General features: G+C 36.5%; 1 protein-coding gene across 15 annotated transcripts in view; it reads left to right on the forward strand.

The window, feature by feature from the left end:
* The first annotated feature begins 6,510 nt into the window (after positions 1–6,510).
* The window catches only part of LOC117409065 (pericentriolar material 1 protein), a 49,518-nt gene continuing 32,204 nt past the window's right edge, over positions 6,511–23,824 (forward strand). For 6 of the 15 annotated variants that reach the window (XM_058997791.1, XM_058997794.1, XM_058997792.1 and 3 more), the window contains exons 1-13: positions 6,511–6,689; positions 9,046–9,181; positions 9,430–9,672; positions 10,024–10,293; positions 10,568–10,738; positions 11,003–11,113; positions 11,573–11,761; positions 12,868–13,045; positions 15,846–15,955; positions 16,050–16,257; positions 16,520–16,700; positions 17,082–17,258; positions 23,500–23,654. In XM_058997791.1, the coding sequence (XP_058853774.1) occupies positions 9,080–9,181; positions 9,430–9,672; positions 10,024–10,293; positions 10,568–10,738; positions 11,003–11,113; positions 11,573–11,761; positions 12,868–13,045; positions 15,846–15,955; positions 16,050–16,257; positions 16,520–16,700; positions 17,082–17,258; positions 23,500–23,654 (2,095 nt within the window). In that variant the 5' untranslated portion in view covers positions 6,511–6,689; positions 9,046–9,079. Of the gene's footprint in view, positions 6,706–7,884; positions 8,166–9,045; positions 9,182–9,429; positions 9,673–10,023; positions 10,294–10,567; positions 10,739–11,002; positions 11,114–11,572; positions 11,762–12,867; positions 13,046–15,641; positions 15,705–15,845; positions 15,956–16,049; positions 16,258–16,519; positions 16,701–17,081; positions 17,259–23,499; positions 23,655–23,824 lie in introns of those variants that run through there. The other 9 variants (XM_058997785.1, XM_034014636.3, XM_058997793.1 and 6 more) reach the window with 6 other exon arrangements.

A 23,824-nucleotide genomic window follows, 5' to 3' on the forward strand; every position in this document is an offset into this window, starting at 1 on the left:
CATGGAAATCAATAATCTTAAATTGAATTGTCCAAGGGTGATTTTCAGGTATACAATTCAAGAGTCCAGTACACTACAAGAAAAAATATATATTAAAAGATTAATATAGCATATGTTGATAAATATTACAATTATTAGGAGCAAAAGCACATTTGCTAAAAGGAATAAAACAACTTTACAGTAGCAAACTACCAATAACATTTAATAATAACTACATCTTGCTAATTTTAAAACATTAATTGTTTTATTCATATCAGAATTTTTTTTTATCAAAGCTATGAGGATACTTGAAACCATTTGAGTTTTAGCTCATTACACAGCACTGTGGATCACTAGATTGCCTGAACCACTTACTTTTGTATTGGAAAATGATTGTTGATTCAATCCAGGGTCATTCAGCAGTGCTATAAAACGCTCTAAAAAATTCACTTGGGGCTTATGCAGGCAGGGTATAGGTTGATCAACACCCTTGAGAGCCTATGCTGACAAATAAGTACTAGCAAGTACTAGCATGAAGAACACATCCCTCTGAAAAAACAAAACAACACCTAACCTGTATTACCGGTACTTGAATTACAAACCTGCTTCATCATTAGGTTTCTGAAAGAAAAACAGAAGACTACAAGTAAAACATATTCTACTTCAAACTATTTACATTTGTGTTTGTCCATTCCTCACACATGCAGTTGCCCTGGCTTCTCTTGGTCACTTCACAATGGACTGTGTCTGCCACCAGTTAAGACTGTCTTAACCTTGAAATATTTCACCCCATATCTGTGAGTCACACAAGAGGAACATTTGGATGGGTTCTGATTAAAAAATAAATAAATAAATAATAAAAAACAGTTACCTTAATTCAGATTGGGGGATACCTTCACCTTCAAAAGAAATACATTTCAGTGTGAAAAACAGGCTGTCTTGTGTGGTGACATCAGGCCAAGAAATGCAGGATACAGAATGGTTTATGCTTGTGCGTCGGTTTATTGTAAAATAAATAAAAGGTTTGAACAAAACAGAAACAAACACTGAACTCAAAACCAAACGGCACGTTGGACAAAACAAACAGACACACAAAATAGTGAGCACTACGGTGTCCATATTAGGACATTTTTGTACATCGGGCAAAAAGGAGTCATTATGTGCTCCCTCCTCTGTAACTCCCTCCTCCCTCCTCTGAATCTCCCTCCTCTGAAACTTCCTCCTCTGAAACCCCCTCCTCCGTCCTATAAAACCTCCTCCCTCTGTCATGCTCCACGCTCCCTCATTCCTCACACATCATTTTAGCTGGTCTGAAGAGATCAGCCAATAAAGAACCATTTCCAACTTTTACGCGTTTTGTTTGGTTAGTTTAAATGCCATTCTGTTACCCAGGAGACCAGCTACCTAATTGAATGGGGCGTAGCTAACTAAACAAATTCACCGTTTGAGAGCTGAAAAAAGTAATAATAATAATAATAATAATAATAATAATAATAATAATAATAATAATATATCTAAAGCCGAATAATTATTGTTTTCGTGAAGTAATGATTGCAATTGTTAATTTCAATGCAGCAAAGCAAGTCCAAAAAAGCATGTTAAAAAATACACATTCGTTTAAAAAATATGCTCCTTAAAAGTACACATTCTTTAATGTTATTTTGCACAAAAGCATATACATCAATTCTCACAGGCAGGCACATCACACAGGGCAAGGCAATCCACACACAGGCGGAGGACGGGCGCCCATACATATACCCACTTTAATCTGCAGGTGAAGTGATTGTGCAATCCCCGTGCCTAAATACAAATATACATTTTAAATCACCTGTGCTAGCCTACACTTTGTCCACCACTACACACAGACATATAAACATATCACATACAACATAAAACTAAAAATACAGACAGGGGTGGGGCACCCCGCCACAGGAACACATAACAATTACATGCACACATTAAAACTTAGTTAGTATAAATAAGCCCAGACAATGCCCTGAAGTTTAATTACCAAATGGAGGTTATGCAAGGTTAGTAACTCTCTATTTTGCCCCAAGTGTTTTTTTCTTTTGTTTGTTTTTTTTTACTGTGTAGGCTACAAGTGAAACAAACAAACATGATTAGCATGAAAGTGATTTCAAAATGCTGTTTGTATTTTTTGCTAGAGTGACTAAAAGAGCTCCCTTCTCCAATGGTTGAGTATGATGGAGTGCAGAGAAAAGTCTTCACAGTGATTTGATTAGGTGTTTTTCTGCCCGTTTTCTTTGGCTAACACAACACAGAAATATATTCATGCAATCCCTGTGTCTTGTTCGTGTTTCTCTTAATTCACTTTATGAACATTTTCCATAACAGCAATATCAGTTGACTCCTGTGCTTGGAAAACAATGCAAAAATGCATTGATAAATACAACCCACTGGTCTAGATTTTGTTTTAAAGTATCCACATTCCCTAAACACAGATATAATATAATATAACAATAGATGTTTGATAAGCTTAAAATAGGCAAGCCAAGTAGGACGTTTCAGGTCTCAATCTGAAGGAGTAACAGCTGCAAGAATGCAGCAGGGTGGTAGAGGTGAAAGACATGTTGAGAAACCCAAACTCTTTACAGTGTCAATCCAGCCATATAATATGCTGTGTTTGGCCCCTAGGAGTAATACAGGCCTCCAGTAAAATTAGCTTGCCCTTCTATATACACAATACACATGCTTATTACACTACTTTTTAATAAGTAGACTTTTATAATTGTTGTTCTGTTTGTTTCAGTACAGTTCAAGAAGCTTTCTTTTTTTTTAAAAAAAAAAGCTTTCTCTTTAAAAAAAACTTTTTTTAAAGGCAACTGGTTTCTCAGTAAGCCAAATATAAATCTCTCTTTCGTGCAGAGTGCCCTTGAGCCCATCTGTTTTTTTTTTCTTTCTGACTTCACTAGACACCCTGGTACAAGCTACATATCTTACATACCTGTTGATTAATAACCATTTATACAATCTGCAATTGATTTTGCGAGAACATAGTAAATGTGGTGTTTATTAAGCTTGAGTGCTGAGTGAAACAAGATGCTATTTCCATGTTGCCAATGTGCAGTCCTATAAGGACAGAGCATCACAGATGAACTGTCTATTCATTGTTATTTCCCTCAATTTTAATCATCCATTTTTATGGAACCAGCGTAGCTAAACAAAATATGATGTGCTCATAACCATACTGAGCCAAGCCTAAGCAGGAGGAAACAATACTTAGGGTATTTATCATCAATCTCTCAGTGGTTACTGATTGTTGTGACAGGGAAATATGTATTATTGAAATTGTGGCATTTATGAATTAAAATAATTTACAAATTTAAAACAAAAATGTGTGGGAAAATGAAACTTCACTGAATTTTGTCTTCCAAACTGTGAGTAGAGTAAGCCAACAGATGTACATCACTTCATGACATAAACTTCCTGTACATATAGTAAACAGCTATACACATATTGGGAAGACTTCATAAGAATCTTTCCAGAACAACTCTCTGAGAAAAGAAAGGACTGTTAGAAAGCCATATTAGATACTGTAGATAATTACTGGAAATGCTTCTTGCTCTTTAATAACAGCTTCAAAACAGCTTGCTGAGGTCAGTGGCTGATCATTTTCTCTGTAAAAGAAACATACTCTATTCTCAGATAAACAATTACTGAAATTATTAGGTTATTTGTATTTTGAACTGGCCTCATTCCTGTAAAAAATAGGTGTTATATTACATAATACATGTAAAAACAGAAGACATTCTCTGGATTTGTTCCTTGTGGAACACTGAAGCTAAATCTCATTTTCAGTAAATATTTAATGCGTGCATCCCTGTTCTCTACTGTATTTTTAGTTTTACATCACAGAGACTCCAGTAATACTAGACGAGTAAGCACTGAGACATGTGCACTCACATCAACACAGTTTTAGTTGTTGTTGTGCATAACTGTATTTTTCAGTGAACATTGTGAGTTCTCTTTGATCCTGCTTTATTTTGTACATGTATGTTAGAAGTTAGCCATTAAATAATTACTATACTACGGTAATTAAGCAGCTGTTTCATTCTTAATTGACTTTTTTAAATATTAACATCTCTGTCAAGATCTGAACAAAACAAAAGCATTTATTAAGAAAAGAACTATTATTGCCTAAAGTGTCTTTCACTGCAGCCAACATTAGTTATTAAGGTCTTAAATCTCCAGTGCTAGAGGGCAAAATGTTAATATCTATTGGAATTTTATGAACCGCCTAATCCAATTTTTTGTTCTGAACAATTATTCGAATTATCCTGAGGTGCATGATTATAATTCAATATATTGTGGCATATTTCTGGCATGAAGGGATTTTCTGTGCATTTAATTTTTATAATGTTATTATTAATCTCTTATTGTATGCATTTCCTGGCTGACAGTTCCTTGCAAAACTACTGTATATTTAGATCTTTGATAAATATTTGGAACTCACTGAAAAAAAAAAGGCTGTGCCTGTAAATTCTAAATTAGAACCATAATTAACATAAAAAGTAGATCACCATGAACACCATATCCACTCTACATAGACGTAAAAACATAAGTTTGAAATACAGACACACTGTAGAAATATTAAAAGAAACGTAATAAACTCAATGACATGGTTCTGACTAGAGGTTTTTCCTAAGATTGTCAATTGAGAAAGACAAAATGTTTAACACTGAATTCAATAAGGTTCTTTTAGTATTTCTAAATATAGCACTATTTGTTGTTTAATAGTTATGGATTTTGGAATATAGATAGAAAAATAAGATTTTCTCCAGACCTCAAGTTTATCACAACTCGGTAAGTGGTTCTCCAGTAATGCAGTATTTATAAGACCATAATTCTCTCAATAACTTGTGATAAAGAATGACCGACCATACCGAGTTTTATAACATGTCTTCGATACAGAAGCAGTCAGACAGATCTAAATCTGATCTGAACTAACAATACAATGAGAAAAGAGGCTGCAACAGGCAAATCAGAAGGACGTACAATTACTAGGATGTACTAAGCAAGAATGGAGCGGTAACCAAAATTGTTCTGTGGAAAGATAATGATTTAAATTTGAGGTTCTTGCGTGATTGTTTAGTATAGCATGGCTTCTGTAAATTATACATGTAACCCTCTGTCTCCACCTGCTGGCGAAAACATATTATGGTTCCGTCTTGAGCTAAATTCCATGTTCTAAAAATGATAACATTGTACATTTAAATATATTACAACTAGGTTGCCTACAGTGTCATTCTTATCTTTCTGTAGTTTACAAAGATCAAAATAACCAGGATCAGTCAGAAACAAGTGATTTGGAATTTTTTGCTGAGGCTCTGTGGTCCAGTGGTTAACAAAAAGGTCTTGTAACTAGGATGTCCCCAGTTCAAATCCTGGCTCACTCACTCATTGTGTGACCCTGAGCAAGTCACTTAACCTCCTTGTGCTCTGTCTTTCAGGTGAGACATTGTTGTAAGTGACTGCAGCTGATGCTTAGTTTGCACACCCTAGTTTCTGTAAGTCACCTTGGATAAAGGCATCTGCTAAATAAACAAATAGTAAAGTTGGGTCTCCTATTTGTATCTGCTTTTTTTATTTGATGTAATTGTTAATTGTAAAATAAAAAGTACATAATCTAGTTTGAATACAATAATGATAGCCATTTTGAATAAACTGGTCCCCCTTGTAACACTGCCCCTTGTGGATTAAAGGAATGTTGTAGCTACAACATTGGCATTTATATGTGTCTGCCTTTGAGCTTGCTTGGAAAATTCCTATTGTTTGGCTATTGTGTGTTTTCTAACTCCATTTGAGACTTTGACCTTTAGCTCCTGCTTCAATACTATCAAAAAGCAGTTAAGGCCAACGGAATTGAATATATGTTTGTTATGTTAACCCTGTGTACACTTTACCAGAGAGCAGACCCCATTACAAGTCCAGTTTGTTTACATTATGTACAGCCCTCATGAATTCACCTTATTTATTCTTGATGGTTTGTAGTATTTTTTTAACATTACACTTTGTCACAACTTCACAACAGGTTAAAGCAATGCACTTTTTACTGGCTTTAATAATTTTAAGCTGAAAAAATACATAAGCTAAATACATAATTAATAAAAGTAAGCTTACATTTTAAAGAAATTATTCAAATTCAAGGTTACATGGAAAAATAAGAATTATAAGAATATAAAAACAGACGGTGGAGCAGGTGTCTCACACAACAACCGACTTTGGTCAGGAACTAAAACATTTTCGTTTGGAACAGTCCAAATGCTTTCCCTGAGTTGCAGCATTTCAGTGCCAAATCCCTCCACCACTGCACGTACTCATCCGAGAAAACAATTAGTCCCCAGCCTTCAGTCATCAAGTTATCATCAATATGTAAAGCGTAGCCTTTGCCATTATAATGTATGCAGTATAAACGTATACATTATTTTGAAGTAAAACAGATCGCCTATGAGAAAATATCATGTGTTTGCAAACCGGTCGGTATTGGTAACGGGATATTCCTCCGCATCTGAGCCTTAGAACACTAAAAAAGATGGCGACTGATCCACTGTTTTTCTTGGACTGGAGACGGACAGACTAAATCTTTTAAATTGGCATTATTGCAAAGGGTTTGAGAATATAGTAGTACTCGTTTCACGGTATTACTCATATTTAAAAGCTATACCAGCAAATTGAAGTGGGGTAATAAGGTAATACTTTAGGTTTGTAAGTACTTTATTATTATGTATTTATTTATTTATTTTACTGTACCTCAGTTTGTTGTTATGGAATAAAAAAAAGGCTAGTGCGTCCTAAAGGCCTCGAGAGAAGAAGGAAAAAAAGTTAGGTTTCGTTAACAGAGCTGTATATTCACTGTAGACAGGTATCGGTGTATTTATAGAATTGTAATCTGTTAGGATTTAATAATAAAACATGAAATTAAGAATTCAGGTACGGTAATTGAGGGCAAAATACAGAACATGTCATGCAGTGGTATGACGAGCCCAGTAGTGTTTGTTTTTACAAGAGGGTGTCTAATTGTTACTTTGTTAATAAAGCAGTAAATTCTCAATATAAATTACAGCGTTGGACTGAAAAAAAAAAAACAAAGTGGCCAACTGTGACTAGCCTTTAGTCGTTTGAAAGGTGGCGGCAATAATCAAAAACACAGCATTCTTGTACTTAATTTCTAGTGATCTTGGTGTCATATTGCTTAATGTTAAATGTCTATAATTGGTTTGTGTCGTCTCTAAACTTTGGCGGTGTATACAGTGCCCATTTGTGTTGTTTCCATGGTGACCGTGTAGCACTGTTAACGGCATGATCAAGTTCAGTAACTTACCCCCAATCGTTTTCTTGTCTAGTTTTTTTTTTCTTTCCTTAAGTTGTAATAACTAATTTACTAAAGTTTAAAGCTTGTGTTTGTGCGATAGTCGTTGTTAAACTGATCCTGTTGGAAAAAAAACAAAAAAACACTGGCTCTTTGAGCTTTTATATATATATATATATATATATATATATATATATATATATATATATATATATATATATATATATATATATGTATGTGTCATTTTTGCAATCCTACCTAAGTGAATTGCATACGGCATGGCTGACTATTAATCATGTAACAACAAAAGAAAAAAAAAGTCACGGTCCCTGGTTTAATGCAGATATTTTATTTCCCTCATTTCTTTTATCACAAAATACACGATGTGTTATTGTAGCGGTTATTTGAAATAAACTGGCACATATATTTTTGTTTTGTGATAATTGGTAACTTTTACACAGTCCCATCCATGTATGCTAGAAAGTTGTTTTTTTTGAAGGAGGAAACATTTTGTATGGTGATTTCTCTGCGGGAAGTCGTTAGAGGTTGGACTGTGCAGGGACTTGTGCTTTGCTGGTATTTGCCGGCAAAAGTAGCGCGTTTTAGCGCGTTATTTGTTTTACCAACGGTACTAAAACAATACACCGTTTTTTTGTGACAAGAAAACAGACTATGGAATAGCTCGCGAGAGCGAGGTTGTAATTTCCAACAAACCCGCCTGTAATGTTCAGTTGTTTCTGGATTGAGCCTTGTGGTTCTTTGTTGTAAACATTGCGTTTCTTCGAGGTTACGTGCTTTTTACAAGGGACACTGGAATCAAGTTTGCATTGGATATTTTTGAAAAACATTTCTTAAGGTATGCGGAAACGTGTGTGTTTTAAAAATGTGATATGGAAACGTTTACACTTGCCTTCGTAGCTCAGTGGTATAAGTAAATGTACAGTCTAAACATGTTATTTTGAGTATTATTTTTGGTAATTTTACTTTTTAAATAAGACAAGCAGAATATCGTGTTTTCACACAAAGTCGTGTGTAGTCGCTGATGTAAAAGGATTTTTGGCGCGGAATTTATTAGTGTAGCTAGATTGTTTAGGGCTTTTCATTCGCGTTTGTTTTTTGGACACAACATGTTTGCTGTCATGGAGTCAGTTGAATGGCTTTTTCATTTAATGACTAGTTTGGGATTGTTCCCAACTGGATTATAATAACAATAGGGTCAGCATGTTTAGAAATTAAGGTGTAATCACTTTGTTTATGGGTGGAAACCTCATCCTTTTTGTGATCCATATTCTGGGTTCAGACTGTTTTATTTTTAGACCCATCTTAAGTTACATTGCCAGTATTGAAGTGGAGCTGTAAACTTGCTTTTCTTTTGCATTAGATCAAGTTGTTGTTTTTATATATACTGTATTTCTGATAGGTAGGATGTTTCTAAACTCGGCAGTCTTTTAATTGGTCTTTAAATTTGAATACAGTAATTCTGATCATTTTTTATTTAGAATATCTGAGCAACTTTGCGCTGAAATCTGCCATATCTGAAACTTTTTTTTAGCTTAGCGTTTCAGTTACTGCCTTCATTATCTTTTTTAATAAGATACTGTACTAACAGCATTTTCTTCTCAGTAACAGAAAGTTATAATGTTTTTTCAATGTCACCCCCACCTGAGCTAGACTTCCATGTATTTGTTCACTCTGGTGATACACTATTAATTGACATGCTGTCTATATAATATTAGCTGTTTACAGGTAAAGGCGTTACAGTTGTGAAGTATGGCGACTGGAGGAGCTCCTTTTGAAGAAGGTGTTGATGACCAGGATTTGCCTAACTGGAGTATCAGCAATGGAAGTCTGGAGGACAGGCTAAATAATATGGTAGGGGTTGTAGCTCTTTTAAAATTTGGTTAACCATGTGGAACGCATACCGGGTTGAATCCAACTGAAGAATATGGTTTATAAGATAACCCTTCTATAATTAAAAGTTGACAGTTATTGTTCTTAAATTTGTCTAGTTGGATTTTTTATTGTGACATGACATGAGCTATGTTTTTTGTTTTATTTTGTAAAGTGAGCTTCATGAGTGGGGGGAAAAAAAAAATATCATTTATTTTTTTTTGTTATAGGATTGGGGTGTGCAGCATAAAGCAAATAGGCCCTCTGAAAAAAACAAGAAAAAGTTTGCCGTTGGAGCTGAAAGTAGAGTAACCAATGACATTTCTCCGGAGTCCTCTCCAGGAGTCGGTCGAAGGAGAGCCAGAACTCCTCATTCATTCTCCCATGTGAAATATGCAACCCAGATGTCTGTTCCAGAGCAAGCCGAGTTGGAGAGACTCAAACAGAGGATTAATTTCAGTGATTTAGATGAGGTTGGTGAACTGACCTTTTTACCTTAGTATTTACATTGTCAAAACTACAGTAATCGGCTTCTGGGTCATCATAGAGGGGTGTAGCGCAAGCATTTTAGAAGTATAATATAGCATAACCCAAAAATGTGACATTTATTCACCATTAATTTATTTTTGCCAAGTTAAGATTTTGATATGAAATAGTTTCTGATTATTCACACTGTTTTTCCTACCCATAGTTACATCACACAGACTTGTAATGTGCAAACATGTATGGTCTATTAAAATAGAATGCAAGAGTTTTATTCTTATTATTTAAAGTAATACTATTTGAAAAGATTTACTTTTTTTTATTTTATTTTTTTTATACAGAGGAGCATTGGGAGTGATTCCCAAGGCCGAGCCACTGCTGCTAATAACCAGCGTCAACTTGCTGAAAACAAAAAGCCATTTAACTTTTTACCACTACATGTTAACGCTAACAAAAGCAAGGAAGTAGCTGTCATACCAAGCAAAGAGACAGTGCAGCAGTCTTCAGGCAAGGCTATGTTTGCTTCAGTTTTGAGCAAAGATTATTTGCAGATTGAGGAGATGTCTCAAAGTGAAGACAGAAGGGGAGAACCTGAAATAGACAGCAGCCAGGTAAGTACTTTGATGCATTGTCTTGATCAACTTTTAGAAACAAGTTTAAAAAAGGGGAGAGGTGCGTGTCTGTGTTCTGCACATGTCCTGTAGTTCCACAGGTTGCAGAATGCATCATCTGAAATGTTTTGTAAAGGTTTATTTGACTTGTGCAGATATTTTTTGATTGAAACTCAACATATTGCCATTAAACCAGTTTCAATGATGCACAAACCAAGTGCATAACTAAGTCTCTTTAAAATAAAACAATATTTTCTATTTCTTTGCTTTTTAGGTTGTCAGCAAACTCGTCCAAATCCGGGAGTATATAGCCAAGGCCAGCTCTATGCTGGATGACCTTGTGGAAAAAAATGAAATATCTGCTAATGTTGAGCGTTTGTCACATCTAATAGATCACCTTAAACAACAGGAGAAATCTTACCTAAAATTTCTTCAAAAGATGTTGGTTAGTACTATTTACTTTTGTGGTGTCTTACTAAAGGTGACACCTGTAATTATTTATGTAAAATTAATTGTTTAGCTTTATCTCATCCAGTTGATAAACTTTTAAACAGCAACATTTAGGTCAAGATTTGAGATGGTATTGGACTCAGAATTTCCTTGCAATGATTTATCGTGAAATAATACATAAAATATAAACTAAATATATCATGTTTTACTATTGTGTGTATTATAACAGCAGCCTTTTAAGCTATTAAATGAATTGCAGGCTAGAGAGAATGATGAAGTGTGCACTATTGATTCAGCTGTGGGATCTGGTTCTGTTGCTGAGAGCACATCTCTGAACATAGAAGTGCACTCGGAAGCTTCAGACGCCACGGTAAGCAGCTTTAAAGTAATAAGCGGATTATTTACAGAGCAGATATTTGTTTTAAAAGGAAATAACCTTTTTTTTTTATCTTGTATTGCAATGATTGTCTATACCACATGATAAAATGTAAACTGTTCATATTCATCCTGTATGTTAATGATAGTTCTTGTTCTGTAGCTTTTAAAGAAATTATCAGAATTTGCTACCTGGATAAAATCCCAGCATAATTTAATCAATGGCACAGCTCTGTAGTAAATGCAAAATAATCCCAATGCAAGTAATTGCAATAATGGCTCTTGGAGTATTGCGTGTATAATACGATGCCTTAATTTACTTACTTAAAAACCAAATACTTGACATTAATTCTTGCAAGTTATTCAGGGCAACACTAGCTCATGAGTTTTATGTGTCTTTATTTAACATAGTCTCTGTCATTTTAACCTAATTAACTACTGAACTGTTACAAAGGAGGCATCTCATATTCTGAGATTTCGACCCCGCATTGAGGACACTCTAGGGAAGTCAGCCTCACAAGGACAGGTTACAGACTTTGATGTTACTACAACACCAAAAGGGAAAAGGGAGAGAGCTGCTCTGAATTGCAGGGGAATATGGCCTGATAGGATTAATAGCCAGGATCGTGGAGAACCATCAAAGGTACCATAAACATTGCCTTTGACCTTTACTAATTTAGACTTAACTCTTTTGGAATGTGTTGGGAGGAAGTTTATGTCTCTTCTTGTGTAAATTGACATTACATCATTTTCTTTTTAATTTCCTTCTATACTGTGGATATAATAGTTCATATTTGAAGATAACCTTTTCCGCTCCTTTCTTCAGCTTTGTTTCTTGCAGTTATCTTGCAGACAAAATTGAGAAGCTTGTTCCATAATCAGCATTGTGTTCCTTTTCAAAGATGTAGCAAGAACATGTCACTGGAACAAAATAACATTTTAAGTTATACATATCATTATTATTATTTTATAGAAATTGTAATATGCTGACATGGTAATAAAACCAATTTTTACTTAATTTAGACAGGAAGACTTTATTTACTTTATCTATCTATTTATTTATTTATTTATTTATTCATTCATTCATTCATTCATTCATTCATTCATTCATTCACTGGGCCCCCAAAGTTACAGACCCCACACTTATAAACTGACCAGTCATCTAAGCACACACCTTGAAACTGGTAGCAGAGCTTCTGGCTACTATAAAAGACATTAAGTTAAGGCGCTTCACGTGAGTGCAGGATGCGCTCTATAGCCTGCAAGTCGCGTGTTCGAATCCAGGCTATTCCTTTGGCGATCGAGGACGGGAGCTTCCAAGGGGCGGCGCACAGTTGGCTGAGCGTCGCCCGGGGGGAGGGAGGGTTAGGTCGGTCAGGGTGTCCTCGGCTCACCGCGCACCAGCGACCCCTGTAGTCTGGCCGGGCGCCTGCAGACTTGCCTGTAAGCTGCCCGAGAGCTGCGTTGTCCTCCGACGCTGTAGCTCTTGGGTGGCTGCATGGTGAGTCTGCAGTGTGAAAAAAAGCGGTCGGCTTGACGGCACACGCTTCGGAGGACAGCGTGTGTTCATCTTCGCCCTCCCGAGTCAGCGCAGGGTGGTAGCGGTGAGCCGACCGTAATAAAATAATTGGCCATTCCAAATTGGGAGAAAATAATAAAAAATAATTGGCAACGACTAAAACATTAAGTTGGGGGATTAGTTGCATAGAAAAGACCATAGAAATCAAAACGTGTCTCCTTGCTTCACAGGGTAGAGGTCCAAACCACAATGCAAAAGAAGAGCTGGAAAATCTGAAAAAACAGCATGATCTCCTGAAGAGAATGTTACAACAACAGGAACAGCTGAGAGCACTACAGGGAAGACAAGCTGCACTGCTGGCAATGCAGCATAAAGCAGAACAAGCCATAGCAGTAATGGATGACCCTGGTACAGCATTTTTCAAATGATTTAAGTATAATTTCTATAGTTAAATATTTTCAAAGTACAGGATTCAAACTTTTTGAATATGTAGGGAAACTCTGAGGGCCTTTTTATAGCTAGTCCAAGTCTAAATGTTTATGACTTACTGGCATACTGATTTAATTAATACTTTGGGCCCTATTTTGTTTTGAGTGAAAGGGTAAAAGCAGTTTTTATGAAAATTAGTCGCTGAATTATCTCACTAGTTTTTTACTGTTAAAATTGTAGTTATTAGTTTGAGAACACATGCCTTTGCCCTTGTACCCCTTTCTAAATAAGGCATTTTGTATTTTAAATAATACATTTAATATTACATATTGTAAAGCTTCATAAATGTGTAGATTCACATTATTGTATAGCCAAATGTATAAAAGACAAACCTCCTAAAATGTGTGAAATTAATCAACAAGCAGTTTGAAAACGGGGCATATATTGGAATAATGGAGAACAAGAAAGTGAAATCAAGTTGACAATGAGATATTGTACAGTAATCTGTCACGTATCTCCCCGTCACTTATCCGTTTATCCGCCATGATCAATCTCTTCAGCTACGTTGGTTTATTATTGAACAAAGAAGATTAGTTCAGAGATTGTAAATTCCACCAAAATTTCTGTACACTGTTGTATGCGCTACGTGCGCAACCATTGCTGGTAGTGTCATGTGAGTTGTTCAGTGTGTTGATACAGTGCTTATAGAAAGTCTACACCCCCTTTCAAAAGTTTCACTTTTTGTTGCCTTAGTCTGGAATTAAAATGCATTAAAAAAAAATGTCATTTATCTACACATCCTACCCCGCAACTTCCAAGTGAAAACAATATTCTAGAAATTTGTAGAAAAATAATTAAAAATAAAAACTGAAATAGCTTGGTTAGATAAGTGTCCACCCCCCTTGTAATAGCAAAGCTAAATTTAGCGCAGGTGTAACCATCCGGCTTCAAAATCACACACCAAGTTAAGTGGCCTTCACCTGTGTTAAATTGTAGTGATTCACATGATTTCAGGATAAATTCAGCAGTTCCTGTAGGTTCTGCTGGGTAGTGCATTTCAAAGCAAAGGCACCAATGCGCTTTCAAAAGAACTCCGGGACAAAGTTGTTGAAAGGCACAGATCAAGGGATGGGTATAAAAAAATATCAAAGCCCTTGAATATCCCTTGGCGCACGGTCAAGACGATTATTAAGAAGTGGAAGGTGTATGGCACCACCAAGACCCTGCCTAGATCAGGCCGTCCCTCCAAACTGGATGACCGAGCAAGAAGGAGACTGATCAGAGAGGCTCCCAAGAGGCCAATGGCAACTTTGCAAGAACTACAGGCTTTTATGGCCAAGACTGGTCAAAATGTGCATGTGATAACAATATCCCAAGCACTCCACAAATCTGGCCTGTATGGTAGGGTGGCAAGAAGGAAGCCATTACTCAAGAAAGCCCACCTTGAATCATGTTTTGAAGTATGCAAAAAAAAAAAACTCAGGAGATTCTGTAGCCATGTGGCAAAAAGTTTTGTGGTCTGACGAAACTAAAACGGAAAATGCAAAGCGTTATATTTGGCACAAATCCAACACAGCGCATCACCCAAAGAACACCATACCTACTGTGAAGCATGGTGGTGGCAGCATCATGTTATGGGGATGTTTCTCATCGGCAGGGACTGGGGCACTTGTCAGGATAGAAGGGAAAATGAATGGAGCAAAGTACAGAGTCCTTGAGGAAAACCTGCTGCCCTCTGCAAGAAAGCTGAAACTGGGACTGAAGTTCACCTTTCAGCATGACAATGACCCAAAGCACACAGCCAAAGCTACACTGGAGTGGCTAAGGAACAAAAAGGTAAATGTCCTTGAGTGGCCCAGTCAGAGCCCCGACCTAAATCCAATAGAAAATTTGTGGCATGACTTGAAGATTGCTGTCCATCAACGCTCCCCATGGAACTTGACAGAGCTTGAACAGTTTTGTAAAGAAGAATGGTCAAATATTGCCAAATCTAGGTGTGCAAAGATGGTAGAGACCTATCCCAACAGACTCGCAGCTGTGATTCCACCAAGTATTAACTCAGGGGGGTGGAGACTTATCCAATTATGATCTTTGTTTTGTATTTTTAAAATATATATTTTTTCTCAATAAAACCTTTTTTCCCCTTAACAGTGTGGGGTATGGTGTGTGGATAAGTGGAACAAAATCCTCATTTAAATGCGAGGCACTGACACAACAAAATGTGAAAAGTTCAAGGGGGTGTAGACTTTCTATAGGCACTGTATGTAAAATAGACTGTTTTACCTGTGGGGCATATCAACTTCAACCTCCCTCCATCTCCTGCCTGTCTCTCAGCAGTGAATGCATGCATGCACCCACGCAGCAGACAGCTGCTCTGTCAGAAGCATTAATACCCTGTATCTTTCTAAACAAGGAATTTAGGGGACCTCCCTAATAAAAGCTGAATCTCAAAACAATAATTGTGTGAATAAAGTAATTGTTACAGCTGTGTATAATGGTATTTAAAACAGGATTAATTGATCTACCCTTTTACATATCCGCCCTTACTCTGGTCCCACCACAGTCGGATATGCGACGGATTACAGTAGTCTCCCCATCTACTTCAACACGTTCCCTATCATGTTGTTCTCCAGTCCAGGTAGATTCAATTGACTTTCTTAGACTTGGACCTCGACCAGCTTTGAAAAATATGCCTTTTTTTAATATAATTTGCCATTATTGTATACTGATATATTTGTTTATAAATGTGTGATAAAAATGCGTATTCTATCCTGTTTAGTTGTTACAGAAACTACTGGGAGTGTCTCTGGACTGAGCATAACATCAGAGTTAAATGAGGAGTTAAATGATTTGATTCAGAGATTCCACAACCAACTACATGACACCCAGGTAGAGTGTGCTTTTTTTTTTTTTAGTGTTTTGGCTATGTGATAATATGGTGTTGGAATACAAAATTGATAATATTTGATATTTTTCGGTAAAGGCTGTCCCAGATAACAGACGACAAGCAGAAAGTCTGTCACTTACCAGAGAGGTTTCCAGAAGCAGAAATTCATCTGCTTCGGAGCAGCTGTCCGTAGAGAATGTCCAGCTTGTTAAGCTAAAAGAGCTGCAGGATAAAAAGCACACAATGGATAAAATACTGGAAGAACTGCACACATTGAGAGACCAGACCCTCAACAACAACTCGTGTAAGTAAACAGTTGTCTGTACTCGGGTTATTTCTAATTAGTGTTTCATTCGCTGCCTGTTTTCATTCATTGTTATATTGCACTTTTTCAGTTTTTCAGAATGATTTTACATACTCCAATGTGCCAGAAAAACAAATCGCACATTCAGGCTTTTTGTGTGAACACTTATTTGTGTAGCTTTTTAAAGTGCTCTACAATTAAATACTTTTATGGATGAAAAATTGATTTGTGGATGTTTGTCTTTCTGTTATGTCTGCTTCAGTTCCTTCCCAGAGGAGTGTGGGTCAGAGAAGTATAGTTTCAGCTGCTTCAGCACCTGTAGGAACAACTGTAGCAGTCAACAGGGAATCAAACCGCCTTTCTACAGCCTTCCGCCTTGATTCAACAGCTTCCCAGAATGATAGTGAAGGAGAGGATAATGTTAACCCCACAGAGAAACTCCGGTATGGAAAAAATCTATAAGCCAATGATAATGATTGTTAAGTTTTTATTGGTAGGTGTACAGCAGACAATTTACAGATTTGCTTTGATAGAAAAGTAGTTTTATCAAATTAAAGTAGTAGCACACGATTTTAGATAATCTAAAATATTTCAAATGAAACTAACCCTTCTGGCAGAGACTGTGACCAGTCAAGGACACTACTTTGTTTAACTTGTTACACAGCAGCTTTTGCATATATTAAAGGTTTAGAAGCAGTGTTAGCCTGTCCATCAATTGTTTGTTGAAAAAATTAGGTAAATATTTATAAAAGGAATTCTGTTAAAAATATATAAATTGTATTACAAATAAACAAATGAGAAACAATGTTTTTTTTTTTTTTTAGGAAACTGAAGGAGGTTCATAAAAGATTGAATGAGCTGCGTGAGCTGGTTCATTACTATGAACAGACCTCAGACATGATAGTGGACACAGTCAATGAAAACACTAAAGATGATGAAGAAACAGAAGAGTCTATTTTTGATTCTGATCAAGAAAACCCAGAACCAATTACAAACATAAGGTGGGTAAATCTCTATAAAAAAGGAGACCCTTATTCACTGATAGTTTATGTCTGTCTGTCACACTATACTGGGTGAACATGATAACTGCCTTGATTTTGCAAACATTTTTTTACCAAACTTCTATCATACACTCCTAGCCTACTAGAGACATTTTGGATTGCATTTGGCTATAATCCAATGATCTTTGAATTTTATATGAAAATATGTTAAACCTGTAAATCCACTTATTACTTTCTTACCTAAAGCACTACATTGTCACTGCTGTAACTGCCTAATGCACATGCACAAAACATGCTTTAGAGAGCGGTCAGAAGCTTCTCAAATTACATAGGGGTGTACAGTAGGGGTGAGGTTGGTGTACTAGTGTTGTGTTGATACCGTTCTTATGCTAAACCACAACTATAGTAATTACAATGTACAACAGTTAATGCTATGTTAGTGTTCCTATGAACAAAGTGAAGGAAAAGGTCAGTTTTCACATGGAACACCTTTTTATTCTATGTTCTATACAAAACAAGTCACAGTACTACTCGGCTTTCTCACCTAACCTCACACTTGAACATTCCATCCACTTCTGCCTTGCTGTCAGTCACCATCATGACTGCTGTTTTTGCGTTTTTGTTTTTCTACTGCAAACGTGCTTTTAAACCAAGGGATGATGCTCGCAGCCTAGTAAAGTATCTGAGGAAAATATTTTTGTGGACTGATCCTGCGTTTTGAAAGAACCTGTCTCGATTAGCAGAGACACGCCACTGCAGCGGGATAGCCTACTTATTTTTTTGTTCAAAACTCCATATTTGTAATCATTAGTACTAGCAACATTAAAAGCTTACTTGCGCAATGTTATGCGAACTGTAGGTATTAAAGTACGGTCAATTCCTATTAATACGAATTTGAAGCGACCAGCAAAAACAGTTGTATTAAGCAATAATGACTGACAGGTAGGCTATTTCCTGTCTTAATGCCCCGGTTGGGGTCCCTCTGCCTTTTATTGATCTTTTTTTATATGTCCTGCGGTGCTCGTCCTGTGCTGCTGCAGCGGTTCTTCAATGGTATAATTCTGCCTTTGAACAGCGAAGGGAACTATTTTTTCTTCACAAACAAACCAAACATTACAAAAATCAAAATAGTTTAGTTTTTAATTTATACCCACCCCTTGTTATATCACCCCTTGCTATACTGCGGATTCGGTCCCTATTTTTACAGTCTAACTGAGCATGCCTTAGCTGCACTATACACAGACAATTTCACTTAGAATTACTGTTCGTTTTATTTTGTACTGCACATCATAAACTAAAATATACAAAACAATTAAAAACAAAGCATTAATATCGTACTGTTCTCATATACACACGCATTGCACAATAACACAAAGCAAATGAAATATCTACGTGCTAAAGTGTTTTTTTTTTTTTTTTTTTTTTTTTTTATTTCGTGGTCGCCAGTTATTTTTATTGAGTTCTCCCCAATTTAGTAATGTCCAATTATTTTAGCCTCAGCCCACTGCTACCACCCCTGCGCTGACTCAGGAGGCGTGAAGACGAACACACACTGTCCTCGGAAGCGTGTGCTGTCAGTCGCCCGCTTCTTTACACACTGCAGACTCACCATGCAGCTACCCAGAGCTACAGCGTCGGAGGACAACGCAGCCCTGGGCAGCTTACAGGCAAACCCGCAGGCGCCAGACCACAGGGCTGCCCGCCGCTCGGGGGGAGGGAGGGCTAGCTCGGACAATTGAGCGCCGCCCCCTGGGAGCTCCCGTCCTCGGTCGACAAAGGAATAGATTCGAACCAGCGACGTTCAGACTATAGGGCGCATCCTGCACTCCACGCGCCTTTACTGGATGCGCTACTCGGGAGCCCAGTCCTGAAGTGGTTTTGTAAGCAATGCACTAGCAAAAGTCACGGGACAGTGACATCAGCTCCCTAGCAACAAGCCTCCTATGTTGGGATTGGATTATTTCAATGCAGCGGGTTTGGGCATTTGAGAAAGGAAAGGAAAATTCATGAAATTAACTGGAGACTTAAGTTGATGAGAAGCAATTGCCCTCCTGCAGTACGAATTAAAACGGTGTGCTGCTTTTTATACGAAAAAATAGAAAAAGCAGAGAGAATTTTATATTGGACCCTGACGCCCACGATAAAACGAGGAAGTGGTTGTACAGTATTTATTAGCTTTGTTTTTTTATGGTTCTCTCGCTATATCACGGCCCTCGACATATAGCGGATTTGTATTGGACCCAGACACCTGTGATATATTGAGTGGTTGGTGTATTTAAGACAGGGAAAACATTTAAGACAGTTGTGTTACAGTTCTAAATAGGTAAATATATCAAACTGATTCTAAAATGAACAGTATTAAAAGGATTAATTTATTATTAAGAAAGGAATTAAATTAGTAATTTAAATATTTGAGTTATTTTGTAAAGTTAATTTTTTTTTTTTTATTTAAAGTTGAATTGCAGGTTTCCTGTGAGGTGCAGTTTTGAAACATAGCGGGTATGTTCATGGCTGAGATTTCGGAGGATGGAGTAAAGCATTGGGCTTTGGTTTTTTAATGTGGTTTTGCAGGTTTGCAGTTTCGATGTTTTACTGCTGATTTTCAACTATTGATGGCTGGTGGACATCAATAATTGCAGGAGTTAAAACATTGGAAAGATGTGAAGACCATTCTCGCTTGTTGGATAATTTTGAGTAATTTTTTATAGAGGACTCGTTTTTGTGACCTGTTATAGCCATTGTTTCATGGGTTTGTTGTGGTTGAGTTATACTAGATGTTCTTTTTGCTGGATTGATACCTTACTGTTAGGAGTATATTAGAAGGTTCGTTCCCTAGCCAGGAATTCGAAGATTGTTTTTAAACCTTCAAAGGTTCGTCAGACACCCTTCACGCATGTATGTGTGGTTGTGTTTTTTTTTTTGTTTGTTAACAGAAATCGTTTGACAATATGAATACTATAAATCACACATTAAATGTCAATCACATGCAAAATTAGATCTTTTGATTTGTATAATGCATATCACATAAACAAAAGTTGTATTAAAATCCACTACCAAATCATTATACTTAGCAACTCTATGGCGCCGCTGTCATGTATGAAGCTGGGTGTGTTATTATGCCAAAACACCGGAGGGGGGGGGACCTATACCAGTTGTAGTGCTTCAGTAAAATATGTACTGAATATATGTACTGAATACCTAGTGTTCAAAACAGTGTAAGAGAAGTGCTATGGTAGAATATGTTGTAAATATATCAAATATACGCTAACACTAATTTTAATTTCGAAAAAACTGAGCGCCGTCCGACCCTCCCCCCCTCCACCTTGTGTTAACCAGAGGCAAATGCCCAGACGACCACAAAAAAAAAAAAATTTAATGCAAACTGTGCAAGCGTTTGTTTATGTATCATGGAGGCACATACAATCTCTGGGGTCACTTCACAATCGTAAATTCATATTATTATTATTATTATTATTATTATTATTATTATTATTATTATTATTTTTTAGTAGTAGTAAAATGTGAGTGACTGATAACCTGCTTGGAACGGTGACTGTTAAATTAAGCTTGTTTTGCCGAAGTCTGCTGCAGTTAGTGCTGCGGCAATGCAAGCTTACTCGCAAGCAGCACCAATTACGTGTAAATAAACAATGTGTATTTTAATTTAAATTATAAAAACATGATTACTGTTCAATATAATGTATTTTTAAACTACATATGAATGTTTTATTCCATTTATATGGCTTACCTGTAAAATAGGATTTTCAATCAAATATAAAGAAGTAGTAGCTATGGTGACGTCACCAGTAAATTATGCAAATTAGTACAATCGAAGGTTCGAACCTTCGAAGGTCAAAATGTACCCTTCATTGCAGCCCTACTTACTGTACTTTATCGGTGATGGTTGTGTGGACATTCTGAGGGCATTTCCTGGCCATTAATGCGCTCTACAGCAACCAATCAGAAGACAGCAAACCCGTTCTGTTCATCTGACATGTTTATAATAATCAATAATTCGTATTATCAGGAGTCTTAGCCAATTGCATACTGTCAGTTTTTCTTGGTTATAATAACACTGAAATCAAATTTAAATTACAGAACAATGGAAAGTAGTATATATATTTAAAAGTACAGCTTGAAAGTAGTTGTATGGTATAAAAAAGTTCAATGCATTACACATAGGGGGTATGCAGAAATGCACAAATAAAAATTAAAGTAAAAGAAAATAATTATCTTGAATTGATTTTTTTTTAAAAGGTATTATTTATTCTCTAAACCACTGTAATTATTTAATCTTTGTTTAGCAGCTCAAAGTGAATCGCACACGAGAAAAAACAATCTATCACGTCCACATTTTCCACCTGTACGCATGCGCAATTTCGATTGAGTGGATTTCCACTCTGATATGATATACTCTAAGTGAAATGAAGCAGGAGTCTAATTGTGCCTATGGAGAGCGGTCTGTGCTGCTCATGATCTTTGCTGTTTTCAACTTGTCATCTTAGTGAAGCACAATTCTGCATTTATTTACATGTATAAATGCTCAGATAACGATAAATAGTAATCGCAATACTCATACTGATGGTTTTTGTTTTATGTATTGCCGCAGTAGCGGCTGGTTGAATAAGTTTTATGTGTTTTGAAATGGATACATTTCTTGCAAAAGAGAAATGAAGGAAGAACCAAGAAAGTGCAAATTTTATGCTGGCTTTAGTAAAAAAAAAAAAGTTTGTCATTGTTCGTTATAGTATTATCTTGAGGTTAATGTTTTTTGATACTGTAAACCATTTTAAATACTACACAATTATGCTGAGGTGGGAAGTAAATGGTACTGTGATAAACATTTACAGTGCCGAGTTTTGTGTATTATGTATAATGACTTTGCCGAATAGAAAGCGAATACGAATCTTGCAGTAAAGATTATTCTGCCTTTTATTGCAACTGTGATACCATTCAGTGAGCGAAAATTGTAAAGTTTGAAAACCCCTGCATTACTGTAATTGCACAGATCAGTGTGTATTGTAATTAGTGCTGGGACGAGTACAGGATTTTCATGTTTGGATATTTGCTTATAATTTAAATATTCGTTTGGATATTCATTCGTTTTCAAAAAGTAATAAAAGCCAAAAAATTATTCCAGGAGTAAAGAATACGGTGTGTAGGCCTTGTTTTACCCCAGTGAATTAACTACATATTCAGATATTTGTCCCAGCTCTAATTGTAATGCAGTGAGCAGGTTTGTTCAGGTTAACTGATGTGGTATTCTGTATAACTGCCTCAATGACTGTCTGGGAGACTGGACAAGTTAAGCTAGTGTTGAGAAGAGATGCAGGAAGTGCATTTGAATAAAAAATCAAGGTACACGATTGTATCAGGAAAACAAACATTTCAAACGTCAACTTTACTTTCCAAAGTGTATAAAACATGTAAATAAGCAGTTATATTTGTAGTTTTTATATTGCACTTAAAAAAATAATTCTAAACATGTACTTGGCAGTAATACGTTTTTACCAAATTTGTAGTTCTAAAGACAAAGTATAGGAACTGTTTTGCAGTGGTGGAAGGTTACAATACATAAAACTTCATTTAAAGTTTAAAATGTTAGTTTTTTGTTTTCTTTTTATTAAATAAACATCAATTTTATAAGCCTATTAACCCACTCCAGGGTGTGCAGTAAGACATAATGTTACTACACTTCTGGGTGGTTGAAGGCACTTGGCCTATGGCTTCATGCCTCACAACACACCCAGGTATGCACATGGTTGCAGAATGTCCAAAATCTTCGTGGCACAGACTACAAACCTTCAGGGGGGGGGGGGGGGGGGGTGTTCATATACTTAATATTATGTGTGATGCCAAAATTAGGTTATATTTTTTATCAGTTGACCAGAATGCCTTGCGTGCTGCAGGGTTTTGGTTTGAAGTAGCTGTACAATTTCTCTCTCTCTCTCTCTCTCTCTCTCTCTCTCTCTCTCTCTCTCTCTCTCTCTCTCTCTCTCTCTCTCTCTCTCTCTCTCTCTCTCTCTCTCTCTCTCTCTCTCTCTCTCTCTCTCTCTCTCTCTCTCTCTCTCTCTCTCTCTCTCTCTCTCTCTCTCTCTCTCTCTCTCTCTCTGATTAATCAGTGTTGATAATTGGATAACTTAAATGGGAACTTTGAGGCTGTTATTCCAGTACATGGACTGGTTTTAAACCTTTTACTAACTATGTCTATTGTAAATGTTGCTTTTTTTATGCTTTTTAGAAACCCACAAAGAAGCGGAAATAGGGCAGATGTGAATAGTCTGACAAATGCTCAGTGTGGTACAAATAATAGAGATGGAAGACTGAATACAGATTGCGAGATCAACAACAGATCGGCAGCTAACCTGAGGAGTTTAAACATTCCATGTGTGATAGGTACGAAGCTGTTTTGTTGTCTATCAGAAAGCTGAAGATTTGAAAATCCATTTTTGGGCTTCAATGTCCATGTTCTCTTATCCCACAATTTCTTTGCTGAACAAAGTCCCTTTCCAGGTAGAACCAGTAACATGCTATGCTATCCTGCTCTGTTGAAACTGTGGGACAGA

Source organism: Acipenser ruthenus, chromosome 2, assembly GCF_902713425.1.
Source record: "Acipenser ruthenus chromosome 2, fAciRut3.2 maternal haplotype, whole genome shotgun sequence".
Lineage (NCBI taxonomy): Eukaryota > Metazoa > Chordata > Actinopteri > Acipenseriformes > Acipenseridae > Acipenser > Acipenser ruthenus.